The sequence below is a fragment of the Betta splendens genome, chromosome 12 (assembly GCF_900634795.4).
Source record: "Betta splendens chromosome 12, fBetSpl5.4, whole genome shotgun sequence".
In the NCBI taxonomy this organism is placed as follows: domain Eukaryota; kingdom Metazoa; phylum Chordata; class Actinopteri; order Anabantiformes; family Osphronemidae; genus Betta; species Betta splendens.
Window position 1 is genome coordinate 12,788,699 of NC_040892.2, and position 21,411 is coordinate 12,810,109.

A 21,411-nucleotide genomic window follows, 5' to 3' on the forward strand; every position below is an offset into this window, starting at 1 on the left:
AAACAACCCACAACTGGCGTAGATTCTAATGAAGTTTGCTTTAGCTTGTTATGGTGCCATTAACAAGCATTACGGTGCAGTGGATCAATGTAAGAATCCAAAGACTGTTCATTAGAACAATAAACCACAGTCTAGAATTTCCTGGCAGTGCCTCACAGCTGTGGATGGAACAGAAGTGGTGCGAGGGTGGGGACACTGGCTCTTGGGCAACATGTTGGGACTTCACAATCATGTAAAGTTCAGGCCAGTGACTCAGTTTAAAATCTGAAGGACAGAGAAGTGAAAGGTTGATGGAAGGGTCAGAGTGAGGCAGAGGCTTTACGGGCTCTTCAGTAATACACTGTTTACGCTCCTGTTGTTTTCTTGGGCAGCCAAACACTCTATTCAGCAGGCACCAAGCCAGGGAGCAGATGTTTTGGTCTAACAATGTGTTTTTATGATTTTACATATTTAGCTTCAGGTTGAAAAACATGCAACCACACGTATAAAATGACAAAAATTAACATTAACAAAACAAAATTCAGGGTTTTGACAATCATATATATTTATTTCAAGTCTTGATAGTCTTACATTGATCACACACACACTGTCCAAGGTGCCAGCTTCTTTAAGTCAATAATTGTGATTAAGGTGTGTCCGAACATTTTCATGTCATTGTCATTGTAAACAAACTGGCTGGAGGTTTACGTGTCTCAGGGTGAAGTGTTGATGACTGGCTCCTGTGGGTTGTAGCATAGATAATAGAGGCTAGAATCTCCCTGTAATTCAGCCCAATAAAATAAACATGATCTGCTGATGCCAAACACATAAGAGAGTGTTGGAAATAATAAAGCTACAGTATAGCTTAAAAAACATGCAGCAATAGAAAACAGCAGATCACTTCAAACTGGGACGCATTGAACTACTGAACCAATCAGCATAATACCTCTAATTACAGAAACACTTTTCTCCACTTGAAATCATTTCTACTGTGATAATAACTGCATCTCTTCCATTAGACCAATTATATGTTCATCAGCAGACCACAACATGACATTGATTAAATGACAGCTGGCCAGTACAAGTCAATCAGTCAGGTCTGAGGCTGAAGAGGTTTCTGTCTAGAAAAATAAATTCCAAAAAGGTTTACACTAAAGCAACATTTAAATTTACAAAATGCTTTTTACTGGCAGTGTAGATGCTTGACGTGTTCATGAGTTAAAGAAATTACTGTAATATGTGTTTGTGATTATAAGCATCCAAATCAAAGAAGTTCACATGTCTGCACACTAGGTATCACATCATTTAAAGTGCAAGGTTCAATCAGTAAGATGCTGAATTAGCTCACTGACGCAGACATTCTGGAGGTGGACAGTCTGGCGTTGGGTCTGACTCAGAGCCCTTTACCGTCCACCGAGTCTTCAGGAAGACTAACAAAGTTAGGACGTCACAGTTTGGCTTTTGGAGTCTGATCCAGGAGCTTCTTCATATCCAGCAGTGCGCCCTCCATGGACTGGGCCAGCTGCGCTCCATTGGTTCCTTGGCAGGAGTTGAAGGACGACATGGCAAAGTTGATGTGATCATTCATAGGATTGTAGCATACGCCGTATCCGTCGGGTACAACTGGGCCGAAGCACATAACACAGTCTGTCTTAGACGGCACCTGAAGACAAAAATGTGATCAGTGTGTAATATCTACGAGCATTCAGATAATTATACATCATTCCTTTATGGTAGAAAATAAATCCCTTAATTAGAATCATTGAGTCCCCTCCAGTGTTCAAGGGTTCACAGTAACTATCGCAGCCGGTTCCTGAATGTCATTCAACGGAGCAACAGGAAAAAGATTTGTGACACTGTCATCCAAGTACAGAATTTTAATAAAGACATACAGGAAAGACAGGTACTGGACAAATGTTGTAAAAATGTGTAAAAATGATATAGATGTTGAGTTTGGCCTTTGGATTATAAACAAAAACGTGTGCTGTGCATAGTCAACCATCTAGTCAGAGTTTCTTATTAGCTGCTGCCTATGGAGACAATAAATAATTACAGTGTGATTGAAATCAGTGTGTAGCAGTGGCCTGTAGGATCATACCTGACTGGTGGACAGCCGGTAGTGTAATGCTTTAGCGTAGGCAGCATCTTTGAAGATTTCAGGTAGTGAGAGCTTTGATTCGACTGCCTGCATCTTCAGGCCCAGGAGGTGTCTGTCCACAGCTTGGCCACTGATGGCCTGAACAAGGGGAAGGAACACACGTGAATCACAGAATGTGCTCAGCATCTAGCACTAACTGACTTCCTGTAAAGCAAACTACAGAACTACACATCTCTAAATCAAACACAAAGAGATTAAAAGCATTGTATTTAATACATTTAAAAAGCAATAGAACATGGCTGCTGGTATTCAGATGGAGAAGAGGACCTGTCAATACATTTGGAACAGCAACAGCTCTTCACTGTATCTGCTGCTGCTGGTTTTAACACACGTAATGCAAAGATTACTTATTCTAACAGACTATAAAATATTAAATGGGACCTGCCCTCAAACACCAAACACAAGTACAGGAGATATACATAGGCCCCAACTGCAACACAGCTGCAGTTGCCTCCATGTTTGCTACCCTCACCATGTTGGTGTATGACCTGTGCGCTTTCACAGCTTTCTCCATTAGTTCCACTTTCTCCGTGTTCTGCGGAACAAGAAGACACACAGACATGTCTCATAAGTTATTAACAAGTATGGCATCGTATTTGTGTGTTTGATACTGAAACCACACTTACTGAGGAAAAGAAAAACACAGTTAATGTTGGAACAGTAGTTGGAACGGATGCTATATAAAAAACGGAAACGCAAACGTTCTGGATGCGTCTAGTAGGTGATGGTTACCAGACCTGTCTGTTGGGGTCGTCAAAGGCCCGGACAAAGGCCGCCGAGGCACTGGAGGCCGATCGGATCGTATCTGTACGTCCTCGTCTGAACATACGCAGAGAGGCGCTTTCATATGTCGCACAGCATCGCTGGTACATCCTGCCGGGACCAGAGGAGAGACAGAGGCATTACTCACATTATCACAGTTCTCATTTACCTGTAGACACATTTTGAATCTTTGATATAGATAAGATAGATATTATAATTCATTCCTGTTTCAGGCCACTGCCACTCTGCCAGCATCATTTGCTTTATTCAAACTCACAACCTACAGATAAGCAGGTTTTCCTGGGGAGAGTAAATTGCTTCAGTCTAAACTCCCTGAGGCTCCTCAACATCTCACCTGTAGTAGGCCAGCTGTAGAGCCACCTGTATAAAGGCATCAGGACTCATTTTGTGCGCCTTGGGGACATTTTTCCCAAAGTGGCTAAATACCATAACCCTCATATCCAGGTCCTGGGCCAGTCTGTGGTGGGAGAAATGTCATAACAACAAATATTAACACATTCAATAGAAGCTTCCTTAATAACTGCTAAAAGCAGAGAAACACGCTCATGTTACAGCTGCACTCACGTGTCCATGCTCTGCTTGGCCTCCTCGATGTCTTTCTGAATGTCAGGTGTGATGTTGAAGTGCAGTTTCTGGGGTACAGGTAAAGGCACAGCGGGGGACTGTGTCAACTCCAGCTTCCTCCTGTTAAAAGAAAATAAGGCTGTAACTGAAATACTGTCACCAGCAGAATAATTAACGAGAGGAGAAACAAGCACAAAGCAAAAGCGCGGAGGGGTTTGGTACTTACGTGTACTCTACAACATGGTCGATCAAGGCCACGATGGGTGGGCCCTCAGCTGGGGCATGTTCATAGTTGGCGCCACACATCCCATCTTCCCCGATAATGAACTGAAAGCAAAATCAGAACCTTGTAGGCAACAAAAGGCAAACAGGATCAGACTGCAGATCAAATGTGAAGAAGAACATCAAGTCAGTAATAACGACCCCATAAATGTTGCCTTGTCATCACTTAACTGTGGAGGAGGACCTTCGACTTATACAGAGAACCCAGACAGTCTGTGTGCGTTTATATGCTCAAAGAGGGACCTTTAGTTGCAGATGTGTGGCGTATACATGCTTCTCGGGATCACCTGCAGGGTCTTGTCAAACCAGCGATTGCCGCTGTTCCACTGACTGCCTCCTCCGTGCAGCATCTGGATGGCGGCGCAGCTGCGGTACGTTTCATTAGACACTCCAGGCATCCCTCCGTCGAGACACACGGTGAATATGCTCCTTTGGATGGCTAACACCGATTCTTTGTTCTTCGTATCTGACCATGCCAAGTGCACACAACACACACTGTCAGGGTGCAGCAGGGAAGTCCTTCATCATTTACTGGAGGTACGTATTGGAAGTTTATTTTGAAAAGCGCTGAACACAAAGCTTTGACTCCTGTTGCGGTGACTACAGCAGGAGATGACCAGTGGCCTGCACTTACTGCTCATACTGAAGCGCTTCAGCTCAGTGTCAGTAGTCTTTGAGCTCACCCTTGATGAGGTTGATGTAGGCCTTAGCCCAGGTGTCGCGATGCTGGGTGGTGAGGATACCAACAGGTTGGTTGTTAAGCTTCGGTGAGGAGTTGCAGATCTTCTCCAGCTGAGCACACAGCTGCTCCGCTGTCAGCACAGAGCCGTCACTGTTGTAGACGTCCAGGACAAAGAACTGACTCAAACAAAAAGAGGGTCAGTCAGGTTTCTTATTTCACAGCTGTAAGTGTCCATTTAAATATTTAAGAATCCAGGTGATTGTATTGTTTGGTCGGTGTCATCTGTGTGTGTCTCATTTAACAGCTGCTTGTTTTATTGTAATCTGATACTGACTCCTGCCTGTAGTGCAGTGCAGGAGCGAAGCAGAGCAGGTAGAGCAGAATTTATTTTAATCCAGTCTTATTAGTGTTCTAGCTTCTTTCTAGCTTCTATTGAGGCTTTAACCATAGGAGAGCATAGGAGAAGATTTCAACTATCTCAAAAAGAACTAAACAAAAGAGCAAACAATTAATGATGAAAATGTGTTGTACTTAAATCTCTGACCTCTAGATGGCAATGCAGCCACAGAAGAGCCACATGATGGTGCTCCTCACCTCACAGTTGTGCACCACTGTGATGTGTTTGGGAGGCCTGGAGCTTTTGGCGTGGTTAACCACCGAGTCCCTCTTCAGACCAGGGATGCGGCAGGATGACAGCACCTCATAATACTGATTCATGCACAGGGGCTTTTCTCCCATGTACTCCACTGGGAGAGTCTCACTGTGAAACACATGAAAGATCAGATGATACGGGCCAACTCTGCAGAGTCATGATGATACAGACAAATGCACAAATACTAAATACGCTTCACAAAAACAGCTTCATGTTTGTTCAGAACAACTGTTTTAGCCAGTAGAGGGAACATCTGATCATTTTTAAAAAAATTAAATGTAATTTGTCTGTTGTCACTGAATGTCCATCAGGTAAATGTAGCAATTAAACCGACAGTGTGACAGCAGATATAGAGCAGAGTCTGAAGATCTGCCTGAAAAGTTTCATACGTCATACGTACTGTAGTCTGTCCATTTTATATTCACTGAAACATGTCGGCACAAGCATCTTAAATTATTGATTATTATTTTGTTATCATAACAATTAGATCAAAGAGTTACAAACAAAAGTGATTATTGTTCATAGAGGCATATTTTCTCCTACATTGTTAGCATGTTGCTTATTCATTTCATTTTGCTTTTTATACAATACCAGTGGGTGTTTTATTTCACCTACCCACTGAAATATATTTTAAAACACACTGTGAATTTCTGTTATGTTCCGTGAGCCTCTCAGCTCAAACCCCTGTAATAGCTGTATTATTGGACTAAAAAAAAGCCTGAAAGCCGTGTATGTGGTAGAAGTTTTGTGATTTTGACTTACTTGTCAATCATTGTCTTAAAGTCCAAAACACCTGCTATCAGTTTAGCAGCAAACCTAAACACAGATAATGCATTTAAATCTTTTCTGACCCTCTGAGTGAGCTAGTAGACACACAATAATGCATCAAGCACAAAATATACTGTACCATACAAGTTAATACTAACAAATAAATAAATGTAAATTGAAGTGAAATTGAAGAGCAGTAAATTGGTCATTTGAGTGGAACAGAAAAATCTACATATTTCACTTGTTCAGTGTAATCAATTTTATAAAGTTAAAATGTCAAATTATGGATTGTACCATACACACATGCTCTGTGTCCTCACCTCACTTGTCCCTGCTTATCAGTGAAGTTCATGCGAGGCAAGACCAACCCAGGACTTGAATGCACCACCACAGGCATCCGGTAGTCAAGGTAAGCAACCTGAACCCACCAGTCGGACAGCTACAAAAAACACAGGGTGTCACAGAAACAGACAGACGGCTGAGAAAATAATAAAGTTCAAATAGAAGCTGTCTGGAGGAGCTCACCCAGTTTTCAGTTCTGCTTGCTCTCTTCTCAAGGCCTGACTGCAGTCCCTCGCCGATCCCTCCTGCTTTCTGGAATTCCTCCACCAGCTCCTTGGTGTGCTTTAGCTCATCCATCTCCAGAATGGGCTCCAGGGCAGTGATGTATCGCTCACAGGTCTGCTGTAAAGGTGGGACGGGCAGACTCGGCAGGCCCTTTTGATGAGATAAGTATCTGCCAGCAACCCGGGTTGCTGATACAGGCTTCACCAGGTGACAGGATTTCACTAGGCCACATGGTTTCGCCATCCCCACCTTCACCTGGCAGACAGGAGGCAATGCTGTTCAATTATGTTAAATGTGTGTATGTACTGTTGTCATTTCTGTCTGCAACGCTACCTGCTGTTTTATAATAAGATAAGGCTTTATTAATCCCATGATGGGGAAATTATTTCATTTGCAGCAGCAATGAAGCACTGAACAAAAACAACAGACAAAAACAGTATAGAAACACAACAGTTATTACTGTACAAAAAAAAAAACAAGGCCCCAAAAATCCAGAAAGAGCATATTTACAGCATTCTGGTGTACGGTAATAATGAACTGCACAAGTGACTTGGGCGCTAGTTGTTGTGTCAGCATAATTGACAAATACAACTTTAAGAAAAGCAACTGACACTTAATGCATATATACTTTTAATATTTTTGGAAACTGAAACAATTGTCAAAATAACAGAATGGTTCTATGAAAAACATGTTTGGATTAAAACGTCATCGTAATATGGTAATATAAAAAGAGTAATAATATCGCTTCAAAAGCGTCCTCTCCATGTGTTTAGTAAAATATTATTCTATAAATGTTGCGTTTAACAACTCAGGGTCAACGTAATGTGGGTTATTCAACTGAAAAGCGCACGAGAGGAAAGTCCGTTCTCGTTTAAAACTTACACGAGCACTAAACGACGTTGCCAGATATGCGATAATTACAATATTTATACGTTTTAGGCCTTATACAATATATGACAACTACTATTTTAAAAAAGGACAATGAACATCCATACATGAACACAAACCGATGCCTGCTCAAACGTGCTCGCTTCCTTCTCCGTCACATCAGCAGCGCACGGCTCGCGCTTGTTTGCGCAGCTGCGCTGGCCACGCAGCAAAGTTAGGGAACATGACCCTCAAACGGAAACGACTACTAAAATAAAAGAGTACAGCAGCACAGACACCGGTAGGAAAACAAAGCAGCCCCGCCAGACACAGCACTTTATGGATGACGGATCTGATAATGTGCGGGGTGAACGTTAACGTTCAGTTTGTCTCGTTGAGGCCCGGTGCAGTGCGTAGCACTGGTGCTTTTGTTTTGATGAAAACGGAAGCAATGACTATGCAAGTGAAACTGACCGGGAGGGTGTGTTTAAGTGCGACAAGGACTAAAGTAATTGTTTCATTCGAATTACCGAACTTCTTTGTCATTACCCTATGTTACTGTAGTTCCATGCACATAGAAATGCTTTGTTTTTCAAGTTTTAGTACGTACGACAGTTCGAGTCAGAATACGGTAATTTTGACACTGGATCTGGCAACACTAAACAGCCCTAAAATTGTTAAAGGAAGCCTGTTTTCACATACGTTGCTTTTATACGCTACAGTTGTTATGTTGTGGTTGTTATCCGGTTATAACTCAAGCAGCAACTCTTAGCAGGTTTCCATCAGTTCGTATTATCCCATACTGCACAGGATGGGTTGTATATGTCCAGCTCTAACATCTCCTGTGCGGCGAACAGAACCGCTACCGCCTCACTGCCAACACCTGACAGTCAACGCTCGATCGCTAAGTTAAAACTGCAGCTTTGAGTTTGGTGGATGACGTAAAGCTAAAGTCGTTAGTTAGTTCATCAGTAGCAGGTGCGCTTGCCAATTACTAAGCTTTTTTTAATATTTGCTCAATGTTAACGTTATTTTTGTCTCCATATGTTTTCTTCACAGTCCACCACAGACTAAGGTTACACCAAATAAATATGCTTAATAGTACTTCTGTTATGTGTGTCTTTATTATAACAAATCACCTTTGACCCACTTTGGTTGCCGCTATGCGAAAGCAAGAGTTACTACAGTTCACGGCGATCGTGCTAACTTTGCTATCAGTCGCGAGCCAAAAAGCTAGCAAGCCTTTCTTTCTCATCTAACTAGTATCTGTAAACAGTGACGCCGCATCATGTCTGTTGCAGTAATGATCAATATTATCGATGATTTAAGTCGGCTTCTACTGATCGTAAACAAGTACAAACAGATTGAATCAATACTCACCATAGTTCTGCCACAAACGCCCCACATTCTGCGTGCAAAGAAACGCCCACAAACTCGCTTCCGTCACTGCTTTATGTCCTGCATAAAAAGTTGGATTTTATGCTGTCTTTAAATCTCAAAGACTGCCTCAATCTGAAAGATCCCCTGTGTTTACAATCAGACAGGACAACAGGACAGCTACAGGCAGCACAATGGCTGAACACACAATATACGCCAAGCGGTGGGGGGGTGTTATAGGTTTGTATGTCTCATAAAATTAACATATAGGCATTATGACGCGCTAGTAAGTAATGACATGTATGTAATTATTTATGTAACACACAAGAAGGTATGATATAAACCTATAATGGTCTACACAAGCACGCCTGACATGTCGGTATCTTCTAAACCGACAGGGGGCACTATTGAACCGCGACTTCTGAATCTGCCTAAAACCCACGAAGAAGAAGCAACCTCCTCCTTTTCCTCCTCCTCCTCCCTCACCATGGCGGAAGCAGAGCAGCAGTCAGGTAAAGAGTAGCTGAATACTACAGTTTGCAAAACGTTCTGAAGTTCTCAATGACTTTTGCCCACTTGCGTAAACATCTGCTATGTTGAACAGCCACACCTCAATATCGACTCAATGTAAAACAATTAGTGTGTGTTACATAAGCCATGTAAGGCAAATGCTGCTCTTCATAACTGCCGTGTATTTTGTAACGTTCCGTTACCATTTGGCTGAATGGTCATGTGTGTGCGAACCCGAAGTCGAGTGTTTCTTCGTTAGCGATCATTGCCGAACCCTCTCACTGTGTTTGGGAGGCTCTTTGATTGTAGAGCAGCGTAGCTAGCATGTGTAGTGGGTTTATAGTGTGTACCGCCGCCTCTAAACCAAAATATGTCAACTCCACTTGTGTTTGTACACATTCCAACCGTTTGCACATGCACCGATGTGACGGTTGTTGTTGTTATTCATTCATAGCTGTTCGATTTTGGATTAAATGTCTACAGGTGTGCTAAAACATCTATATTCGTCCTGTACATGTTTATTAATAAAACTTCAATAGAAGTAATGGTTTCCAAACTTCATAGTCTATATTATTTGTAAAATGATCAGATCAAATGGATGCACCCACGTGAGTGTGTTTGGCATTTTATTACTAGGGTGTGATTTATATTAACAGGAGTACTGTCTACAGCAAGTCAAACCTTTTTCAGTGTTTGCATCACTATGTTGATACTGTTATTTTAAACAGAGTTTTACAAAACCAAAAGACATTTGGTCTGAGTACATTTTAAACTGTTCCTTTTAGGATCGAATCCCGAAGATGAAGCAACTACTCCCACAGCAAGCATCACCTTCATGGTGCCTAAGAAAGAAATCAGCATGGTGCCTGACATGGGCAAGTGGAAACGATCTCAAGTATGTCCCTGCATATACTTGTGTGCCTGTATCTTATACTTTAAGGTTTTAGTCTTATTTCTGGCTATGTCTCTCATATCAACCTGTAATACACACTGGTTTGTGGAGCAGACGTTTATTCTAATGTCTTTATATGTGATTGTATTAAGCAAAACTTTTCTTGTTTTTACAGGCATATGCTGACTACATGGGCTTTGTTCTGACACTGAATGAAGGCATAAAGGGAAAGAAGCTCACATGTGAATATACTGTTTCTGAGGTACATTATATAAATAATAATATAGATATGCAGTAATCTCATGCTTTTAGTTTATTATGGAATTGTATGTAGAAAAGCAACAGCACATAATTTTACAATTAATACGTCAACTCACTTTTATTTAAGTCATGGACACACGGTGCTTTGATATTGATAGAACGTCTTTGTGCATCTATGCATCATGATGTGAGAACTACCAAAAAATCAGTATAACCACTAAACAATTATTTAAACATAGGAAGAATTCTGTCTATATGGCATTTCCAATGCTGCTTGATGTGGGGATTTGTGGTTATTTCTGTCCACAAACAGTAGTTGAATTCTGTTTCATGATTCTTATCTAAGCAAAAGAGTTCTAAGATTTTTGAATAATGAGATTCTGGTTGCATGCACGTGGCAAAGTATAGACCTGTTCTTTCTGTCATTATTTTTACCTTCTGGGGTTGGGACACACATACTATGTCAGGATCCTGATATCAGCAGTCATTACTCAGATTTTTCCCTTTCCCTTCTCTTTGTGTCTGATAGACAGTGGAGAAGTTACTAGAGCTAATGGGAACTTTGGATCAGTGGATAAACGAGACCCCTCCCGTCGACCAGCCTTCACGGTTTGGTAATAAGGCTTTCAGAACCTGGTACGCTAAACTAGACCAGGTTGGTACTCATACATTTGTACATTCAGCTCTGTGCTCTGGAAAGAGAAGACTTACCGCTGATTAGTTATGTTTATGTGTGGGTTCATGTGTTTTTGTCGGCATAGGAAGCAGAGTCTTTGGTCTCAACATTGCTTCCTGCAGAAAAAAGTGCTGCAGCTGCAGAGATAGCAGTCTACCTGAAAGAGTCTGTGGGGAACCCCACCAGGATAGACTATGGAACAGGTGAGTGTGTGAGACAGTATGTCTATTCATGACTCGTGTCTAAATTTACCAATTTTTAATATTGCTAATATTGCTATTAACCTCAAAGTGTGGTTTATACAACTTACACAATTTGTACACCTATCAAAAACAGAATGTGTTTGATCATTTGGGGGCATAGTAATAGACCACTGTTTTGTGCAGACGTTTAATACTAAAGAGTACACCTGATGTTTTAATGTCCTTATTAAAGATCAAGTTTCTATAATTTACATTTTGGCCTATTCACAGATCATGTAAATGTACCTTCCTTCGTGTCTTTTAGGTCATGAAGCTGCTTTTGCTGCATTTCTCTGCTGCCTCTGTAAGGTTGGAGCTCTCAGGGTAGATGATCAACTGGCTATTGTTTTTAGGGTTTTTAACAGGTGAGCTGCTCCTGTGACCTCCTTCATGATAATATGCAAGTGATTTGGTTCATGCATCACTTATTGAGTGATGTATTATTAAATTAAAAAATTTAGATGTTTGTCTCAATTTTATTGTAATCTTTTTTGGGGAAAAAAACCTTTTGACTGTGTTCATAAAGTCATTAAGTAACAAATATTGCTACAGCAATGATTTGATGATAAAGTTGGAATGTGTATGTGTTCAGCTACCTGTCGGTGATGAGAAAACTGCAGAGGACGTACAGGATGGAGCCAGCTGGAAGTCAAGGTGTGTGGGGACTGGATGACTTCCAGTTTCTGCCCTTCATATGGGGAAGTTCCCAGTTTGTAGGTAAGAACTGACTGCAACTAACCTCAATTACACTGGGTCAAAGTTATTAAGAAAACACAATACGACAGGCTATGACGATCTATATTATAACCCTCTTGCTTGCGTCTGTGCATTTACACTTATACATCAGGGATCAGTCTATATCAAACTGCCTATTCATGGGCTGACAGTTAACATTGTCCAATATGAAACTCAAAGCTGGCTGACAGAGTGTCACATTACAGTTTAGTGAGCCCACTGTTTTCTTTTGTTCTATGAAATCACAGATAAATCAATGATTGAGTGTTCTCTGTGCGGACTGTAACTATCCTTTGTGTATTGTTGTCACAAATACTGTAAGTAGTGAGGAACATGAATTATCCAGTACGTCATAGTTTTCAACTTTCATTTTGACAAAGCATTGTAGAAATGTGGCATATGTTAATCATAACATTTATGATGCTTCCCTTCCCTGCAAGCTGTGAGCGAATGAAAACAAACACTTTGATAACAAACAAGATTTTACAACATAAATGACATCAAAGACAGACCAGCATGAATTTAAGCTAAGACAACTGTCCTCCTCTCATATAGGTCAAAGGTTCTCATATAAGACCTTCATTAATCACCATTTAATGGGAAGCTGAATGGCGACACCTGCTGGTAAACATGTGCACTTACACCTGAATCTTCCTCCAGATCATCCAACTCTGGAGCCTCGGCACTTCATTGATGAGAGAGTGGTAAACGAGCACCACCAGGATTACATGTTTCTCGAGTGCATCAAGTTCATAAACGAGGTGGGAGACAAATACATACATGTATCCAACTTGTTTTACTACCCCCTTCTTTTGTCGTGACCGAGTTTGTGCTCGCCCTCTAATGTCTGTGGTCGTTACTGTGCTGTAACTGAGAAAAGATGTTTGCTCACAGTAACAGGAGCAAAGTTTGATGAAATTCAGTGTAAAAGTATCTTACAACGGCAGCATTGCACCATATAATATACATCCAAAAACAGATGATTAAAATAAATGACTGCGTGATCTCAAAGGTGTAGGATGATCACAGGCCGTATTTCTCCTCAGCATGTTTCGATCAGTTGGTAGGTTTAATTTTAAGGCCTCATGCTTCACTGTCACCGTTCACATCCGTCTAATTGAAAAGACTGTTAAACCCACTGTTCATTACACGTTCAGCACCGAATAGCATGAGGTCTCAGACACACACACACACACACACACACACACACACACACACAAACACAGTCTGTGGACAAAGAAGGTGTCTGACAGTCAAAGAGACCGTGTACAACGGTTATCACAGCTACTTACTTACTGTGAGTCCAAAGTTTAAATATGAGGGGGAAATTACAGAGAATAAGGGAACTGGTGTCTTCCCACTGTTGTCTGGTCCCAGTAAACAAGAGGAGGTAAAGCACTGAAAGCGGACAAACCAGCAGAGTCACCGCTGACATAGGGAGAGATTTGACACTTAATCTACACAACAGTTGAGGCACTTTTTCTTCAGGCATCAGTGGATCAATATCAGGCCTTTTTTCCAAACTGTTACTTTTCTCAGACATTTAGATGAGTAAACAACACATACTTAATTGGTTTTAATTGTCAGACAGCTTTGATTTAGGGTTTATTAAAGTAAAGAACTGTATTAAAAACATCTATATATTTCACTGTTCTGACGACAGATCCTTCAATGTATTTAATTCATTTTTCTTGTTGTCTCCCTATTGCTTTTACATTTTCGTTTCTTCACCCAAAGGGGCAGGTGCACTGAGTTGGTCCAGTGCCAGAACAGGAACCGTGCATTTTGTTTTTAGTTTCAGAAGGAAAAGGAGGGAAGGGAAATAAAGGAGGGCGTTGGAGCCCCTACATCCTCTTCCTTCTTCCCACTCAGGCAAACTTCCTTCACTTTTTTCCTGACATTTGTGAAAGGATGCTGCTGTTGTGAAGACAGGGGTCTTGAGGGGAAGCTCCTCTCTTACCAGTCGTTTGTTGTTAGTGTTTGTGTTTACATATTGTGTACTTTAAGGTTTGGTACAGAACACTTCAAGATTCCAGTTTTGGATCTGGAAACCAATTTCCTCTTAACAAAATTGAAGTTGGTCTTTTCTCTGTTACAAAATGTGACCTTCAGCAGATGTGAAGCACAAGCTTTGCTTTGGCTACAGCTCTAATAAACAGGCAGACTTATGAAAGAGCACTGATTTGAGTGATGCAACCATTCTAAAGTCATTGAAATTAAATACATTTATACTCTGACCTGATTCCAAACAATCATGTTGGTTCACACTTTTCCAGCGAACATTACCCATTTGAGGTTAATTCTCTCATCTGCCTGATTGAAGAAAAGGCACCAGTATGCATGTGTATGCTCACAGTAGAATAGGATGGAAGCCTCCGTTCACATGCAGCTTGTCTGTTTAAAGTCCTGACATGTTCAGGATTTCAGTGTGAAAGGGGCTTTTGTTCCTCAGTGGATTTTCTTAATCGTTGGGGCCAATCTCTAACATCCACAGCTTTTTCATCCAGAAACGTTCTAAACATTCTTTGTTTAGTTCATAAAGATGTAACTGGACTATGAGAAATAAGATGGACTCTGAAACTAACTACTTGGAATTTTCCAAACAGAATAAGAAGCAGATTAATTTCCCGGCTTTTCCCGTAAAGTCTTCTGACCCAACCGTTCTTCCCGGGTCCTTTTTGTCTTCCAGGTACGTGAAACGGCCACAGCAGCACAGCTCTTACCCTTGTTTCACTGTGGGCCACATACCTGAGTGCGTCCTCAGCGGTCTCCACTGCTGCCTTGTTTTTCTTTTGTTTGCTGTTGCTCCGGCACGCCTGTGAGCGTGCAGCAACATTGTTCACCCATTCACACACACGTGGTTACTCTAAACGCATGGGCTTTTCTTTTTTTATACGTGTGTGTGTGTGTGTGTGTATCCAAACATTAGTCACTTCCTTCCCCACATGCCGCTGTGAATCAGTCCTTCCTCCCGGGAGTACGGGCAGTGTCCACCCCCTTTCCTCAGCCTTCTCTGCCCTTCCCCCATGTGTTGTCATGCGAGGCCCTGGAAAGTGTGCGTGCTTGTGTGTCTGTAAGTGTGTGCGCTGTGGGGGTGGGGGTTGGTGGTGGGATTGATGCCCCGGGGTCTGGTTTTGGTTTCCACAGCCTCCTGGGAGAAAATGGTGGGAAAGCCGTCTACAGTCTTCACTTCATTTATACATTTTTCTCTAAATCTATTCATTTTTTGTTACAGGACAGACTTCTGGACATTTGTTTTCTTTATGGAGTCATTGTTAATTACAGGATTCATGTATGATTGTTTCAACAGCAATTTAGATTTAGTTTGTGAAGAGATGTCAGTTCAAGGCTGAATGTAATGAAATCATTTAAGAGTAAGAATGTGCTGCCAAACTTCAAAGTCAAGTCATCGCACGATATATTAAAAAAATATGACCTATTTCCTAATGTCTAAACACCTCAAATCTGGACACACATCTCTAAAATGTGTGGATGATGGAACCGTGTCGCTTAATGTTGAGGATCGTTCTCACCCACAGTAGGTATCGTTTAGAGGACATTTTACCTCCATGAACTTCCTTCAGCATTTCTCACCCAGAGGTCACTTAAAAAAGCCAAGAGCACTCAAGTGCTTTTTATGATGTTGGTTTTTGTTGATTGGGAGGAAAAGCAGCTGCAGGCAGCATTAATTCAGTCTTCTGATAGTGACCCATATTTACTGTGTACAGCAGATGTCCATAGAAACATTGTGTCAGAGTCGTGATTGGTTCAGTCTGTTCCAAACGTTTTCAGTTCTCTTTGTCATAGATACCATTGTAGCAGAGTCCAAAGCACACAAGGATTCACATTCCTTCTCATGTTTCAACATAATCAGCTGCTTTAAACATGCTTTGTCTTTATGTTCCACTCTCTCTGTGTCGTAGATGAAGACTGGTCCGTTTGCCGAACACTCCAACCAGCTGTGGAACATCAGCGCTGTTCCTTCATGGTCCAAAGTCAACCAGGGTCTGATCAGAATGTACAAGGCAGAGGTACGTTCACTCTGCTCCATCTCATTCACTTCATTAGATCTCACGCACGCACGCACACAGGCTTTAAAGCATGTGTTTGTAAAATTCAAAGTTTATACATACATATGTTGAAATATAGCACAAAACCACTTCAACGTACCAACAAAACAGCTTTAACACATCAGCACTTCCATTTAATAATTATGAAATACAAAACAATGTTGTTAATTTAGATTTGTGAAAGTCAGAGTAAGATGTTAGACATGACAGGGAACCAAGAATATGAGGTACATCATCTAGGAGGCCTAACTCTAACCCTCCAGGCCCATGTATGTTACGCCGAGCATGCTAATATAAGATGGTGACCACTATAAACAGTGACTTTTCAGCATTGTCATTTAAAGTCTATTACCACGCTGATGTAGCTTAAAGCTTGATGGATTTTCTGCTTCCACCGAGCTGATTTAGAGGCCTGGCTTAGTTTGTCTTTTGGTCCCAGAGTGGTACTAGTCTAGAATCCGAACCCGCTTCTACCAGGGCCTGAGGGGAGGCTACCGTGATGATAAAAATACCCGAAGGCTAAAGCTAAAAGGGTTTTCTATATTGGACAGAGGTGCATCCCATAGTGAGCACAATGAGCTGTGCATAACCTGGACTAGTGTTTGGGCTCATGAGCCACACAGATACAGCTCAACCACCATTAGCACCACCTTCAGGTTTGGTTAAAGGGATGTGTGTGATCCTTCACCACTGAATGCAAGCTCTCACTAAGACTGCAGCATGTTTTCTTGATTCTAAAGCCTGAATAAGTTATTTTCTCCTAGTTGGATCTTTTTCACTCTAGGCTCCTGTTTCGAATTAGATTTTTTTTTTATTTCAATACAAAGCCACATGTAATAATATTTCATTCCTCCCCCCTGAACTGGCGTGACCTGTGTTTTCCTTGTGAAGGTTATTCACCGTGAAGAAGCCAGTTTGACAATAAATGGCCAACAAACTGTCAACTGTTAACTGGTTCTTTAAAAAGCAGAAGGCGGTTGCTGACTTGTTCTGTGGAAGGAAAGGGTTAAGGGAGGAATGGAATTGTGTGTCTGTGTGTTGAAGGGCGGGGTTGGGGGGGATGTCTAAGCTCGTTCTCTCCCCGCCTGCCCACATCCTGTGTTTTTCAGAGCAGCCTGCGAGTCTTCCCAAAGAGTTGAGGGGCCAAGCTGTCTGCCTTCCCCTCCCCCCTCCTCTGCTGTTCCCTTCATTAAATCCTCCCCTCCCTCTGTCCCGACCTTCCTCCGAGCCTGGAGCAACCATCAGCAGCGCTGCATTCCTCTCTCCCTTTTGCTGGCCCCACACAGGGTTATGGGCAGAGAGTCATGCTCCCTAGAAAGATCAGAATCTACCCAGTGCTGTCTGAACCAGAGCCTGGTCGTGGGGCCGCATTGCTTTTCAGAACCACGTAAAATAATAAATATACTCGTTAGGTAGATTATCTGTTCAGTACCTTTTGTTACAGTTTGAGAAGCCTGTGAGCTGTAACACTCATCTTGGCACCATTTCCAGCAGATGTACAGGCCGTGGCTGATGCTGAATCAATGGATGCTTCTTACTTTACACAAGTTGGTCCCCACTTTAACTCAAGCAAGTAACATATCTCAGTCACAACTTTATTTCATTTGCAAACATCTTTGACTTCTAGTGTTAGAATAGAGGAGTTTGTCATGTGGTGAAGACTCATGGTTACACCAGAGCCTCCAACAGCACACCACTGACATTAAGCTCAACATGGAGCTGACAGCGAATGTGTAAAAGCTTTTAATCTCGTTGTTCTGATAGGAAACTGAATCTCACTGAGGTTTTGCACATAATGTTGCATGTTGCGTATTTGCTGAGAGTTCAGAATTTTCAGAGGTTTATGCAGTTTGCTGAGTAAAATAATACACAGCTAAGTTACATACAGGGGGAGATGGAAAGAGATCTTCAGAGGGTTTATTCATAGTGAATGAAAACTCATTTTGTTTTGTTTTTTCAGTTTGTAAAATAAAGCACAAAAGTGATTTGACCAATTTTTAACACATTATTGTAATAAGCCACAAAATGACAAGTTATAGCATTTAGTTGTTGCTAAAATACAACATAGTGAAATACATTGAAGTGTTGTTTTAATATAAATCTGTAGTTGCTCTCATCTTTTGTTAACTTTTATTTTCCTAACAAAACACAGTGCTTCCTATGTGACAGACCTCCAATGAATCAGCCCCTGATGAGGTTCAATTTGGTGTCAGAGCGCTGCTGTCTGCAGCAGTTTATAGTTGCCAGTTATCTTCCATGTGATTAGTCTCCAACACTGTAGTGGGAGCTGTCACCCAGACTGTAGGAAGCAGGAATGGTTCCAGTTTGTCTGTAGGTGTCATGCTTTGGATGGAAGCATGAAACTGTCCGATGCAGTTTGATGATCATCACATAACCGTTATCATGAGAAAGTATAGGTATTGGTGCGGACGGGATCGTCAGTTTAACGTAAATAATAAACAATAAAAGGTGTTTGAATGTTTTCATTTCCTGTATTTGTTTTTGAGCAGCAGGTCAACATTGATAAAAATGCTTTTCAATATGAGCTTTGACTAAATGATGATGACCTTACACACAAGGGTTCAATTCCACTGCATTCCCCAAGCACAGCCTCCCAACCCCCATTACACTTCAACCAACCCCCCCCCCCCCCCCCCCCCCCCACCCCCCCTTCCCCGCATGCACGCACGCACCACCCCACCCTGCTCTGAGCTGGGTCACAAAGGGCCGTCTGAGATGGTCCACAGCCGTCTGAACAGCTTTACGACTCACAGCAACAGTCAACATTCACTTTATTTAAAAAAAAGACTAACAGGTCAATGACAACCACTTAATGCGGTTCTCTTGCAATGTGTGACTCAATATGCTGAATATCCATAGTTTTTAAATTAGTATTTATTCATATATTTGGTTTTGCTGTCTCTTTCATGCCAATTAAACGTCTGTTGTTCCTTTTTGTTTGCCCTTTTTCCAGTGTTTGGAGAAATTCCCCGTCATCCAGCACTTTAAATTTGGTAGCCTGCTCTCCATCCAGCCAGTGAAGCCTTGAACCTCCCGATGGAACGTCACGCGCATGATGGAAAAGACCAAACTCCCCCAGTTGGAACGAACAGCTTCCCCTTCCTGTGGCATCCTCGTGTGCAATATGAACAGTAGCAAGAGAATCACAGTAGAGTACCCACATGTAGTCTGATAGTCAGGCATCTCCACATATGCGTGGTCATAAAAGGCGTGAATCATCCACAATTAAATGCAGCAAATATTGTGGTTGTGATTTTGGAGCATCTTTATATTTTTGTTATTTTATTTATAAGTTTGAATCCAGCTTTTATTTTGAAGGATGAACAAATTTATGACTGTGTGTTTGCTGTTGCCTACTACTTCAGTTTACCTTTGACTTCATGGAACCTTCTGAGGCCAAATGTTTTGATTTTGTTTAGGATGTTACCAGTGTTTTCCTGCTCATGCCTTGGTCACCATGATAGCGTTTTCAGAACATCTTCATCATCAGGCACTTTAATTTTCCTGTTTGAGAAAAATGTTGAAGTGGATATTTACCACTTCCATTGCAGCTCATCCAAAATGGAAAGTAGTGCTTTAATGTCTTGATGGCACTTAAGAGAAGAATCCTCATCCCATCTCTCATTGGTTTTATTTTTCCCCCAGTCTGGCTGTTACCAGGTAATGACAGTAGTACGTCCTGTCTCCTTCCTTCTTCACTCAACACGCTCTTCTTTTATTATTATATGAATTATTTGCTTATGCTGGACTTGTTTTTTTCCTCCAAATATAAAAAAGTGTGGAATATTTTTTTCTTTTTTACTTCTGATTTGACTCTGGTTCTGTGTTTCCACCTTATAAAGATCCCCTCCATGTGATTTTATTTCACAAATCTATATTTTCGTGTTGTTAGTTTTACCTGCAAAAGTAACATTCAAAAAGATTTGTAATAATCTATCGGATATTGGATTCAATGCTCTTTGCTGCTCATTGTTCATTTTAACCAGACTCATTTGTTTATCAGTAAGTTCCTTCAAGCGGTGGAATAGTTAACATAATCCAAATTCCATTAAACTATAGTTTTAATGAGTAAAGTACTTTTACAGAAATCAACAAATAGAAACAATAAGATCTCGACTGTAACTGAGCTGTGCTGCATTTAGGTGCTAATGCATGAGAACCCAGATACGATCCAAACCATTACTCAGACCTGCTGTAGTCGAGGTTTTACTGCTGGATGCAACAGATGATGATCAACTATGCAGGAAAACCCAACGCGTCCTGGACTGGTTTTCTACTGTTGTCACACAGGATCCCGAACGCTCATTTTCAGGTAAAACACGTTTTCCCGCTGTAAACCCAACGCTGCTCACGCTCGCTACGCTGGGTCAGAACTCCTGTGTTTTGTTTGTACATATAAGAAAGTCCTAAGTGGTTCCTGTGTGCAGCCTGACATTTTATTGGAAATAGAGCGTGTCTTTGTTGTGACCCAGAGATGAACCTGGCAGCCAGGCAGATGGATCCTGAGATGAGGGGAAAAGTGTTGAATATTGCATGAGTCGGGACACTTTATACTGCTCCTTCATGTGAAGGATGAAGAGTGGAATTCCCCGCACATACAGGATGTTGGATTGCAAAGCTGAGAGTTTGTTCAGTTCAACAGCCTGAACATGTCGCTCAACACAATGTGTGGGCTGCTCCAGCGGCTCCGCTCTCAGCGACGCTGCTCTTACTGCAAAATGGAGGATTTTCAAATCCGGCAGTTCATGTGCTGCGTTTTCTGTGAAAACGTTACACACACCTAATAGTTATTTTCCACTTTTTAAGCTGAATGTGTGAATCTCTGCAGCTTAACGCTGTCAGAGGTACGTGTGGAGGCGCTCTGGTTGACAAATGTGCAAATGGTCGACTACGAGGTAAAAAATAATTGAATTGGTTGTTCAACGCTTTGCGTGGATTTAAGATGGAAATGTGAGACTTTGTTGGCCTTCTTTGGAGAAATGCTTGGAATGGGACAGCTGCTCAGACCCGTTCTGACATGTCTGCCTTTGAAATGTGGAGCCACTTTCTGAAATGGGATGCAGCTGCAGCTTAACGTGGTGGAAAGCGGTAAAGAAAGACGAGCAAGTACGTTCACTCCACAGTTCAAGGCGCGGTTCCTACACTGCAAGTTTGCCGTGCTCACCTCTGTTTACCAATCGAATGGGAGGCTGTTAGTCTGCGGCATATTATTAGTGTTTGTACATGTGTTTCATACATTTAACCAAAACCAGGACTCGTACTACCAGCTCACTTCTGCTCAACGGTTTGGGGACCATTAATAAATTCCTTGTTTTTTTAATATTG

The 21,411-nt window shown here is 41.6% G+C and overlaps 2 protein-coding genes across 4 annotated transcripts; one reads left to right on the plus strand and one right to left on the minus strand.

The window, feature by feature from the left end:
- Positions 1 to 519: 519 nt before the first annotated feature.
- On the minus strand, positions 520 to 8,885 carry crata (carnitine O-acetyltransferase a). Of its 3 annotated transcripts, none has more exons than XM_029169873.3 (14): positions 8,683 to 8,885; positions 6,394 to 6,690; positions 6,189 to 6,307; positions 5,863 to 5,916; positions 5,043 to 5,208; positions 4,450 to 4,624; positions 4,054 to 4,232; positions 3,711 to 3,811; positions 3,485 to 3,604; positions 3,255 to 3,377; positions 2,875 to 3,010; positions 2,610 to 2,672; positions 2,078 to 2,215; positions 520 to 1,642 (listed from the first exon to the last, which is right to left on the minus strand). In XM_029169873.3, exons 1-14 carry the CDS (start codon positions 8,707 to 8,709, stop codon positions 1,427 to 1,429), a joined length of 1,914 nt encoding a protein of 637 aa, XP_029025706.1. In that variant the 5' UTR covers positions 8,710 to 8,885; the 3' UTR covers positions 520 to 1,426. The 3 variants fall into 3 exon arrangements, with proteins under 3 accessions (XP_029025706.1, XP_029025707.1, XP_029025705.1); XM_029169874.3 differs by lacking the exon at positions 8,683 to 8,885 and adding an exon at positions 7,431 to 7,650; XM_029169872.2 differs by lacking the exon at positions 8,683 to 8,885 and adding an exon at positions 6,769 to 6,822.
- On the plus strand, positions 8,859 to 19,943 carry ptpa (protein phosphatase 2 phosphatase activator). The gene is made up of 11 exons (XM_029169911.2): positions 8,859 to 8,919; positions 9,078 to 9,191; positions 9,975 to 10,084; positions 10,257 to 10,343; positions 10,872 to 10,997; positions 11,104 to 11,221; positions 11,526 to 11,625; positions 11,853 to 11,977; positions 12,656 to 12,756; positions 15,919 to 16,026; positions 19,040 to 19,943. The coding sequence occupies exons 1-11, from the start codon at positions 8,874 to 8,876 to the stop codon at positions 19,112 to 19,114; spliced, it is 1,110 nt and encodes a 369-aa protein (XP_029025744.2). The 5' UTR covers positions 8,859 to 8,873; the 3' UTR covers positions 19,115 to 19,943.
- Positions 19,944 to 21,411: the final 1,468 nt, after the last annotated feature.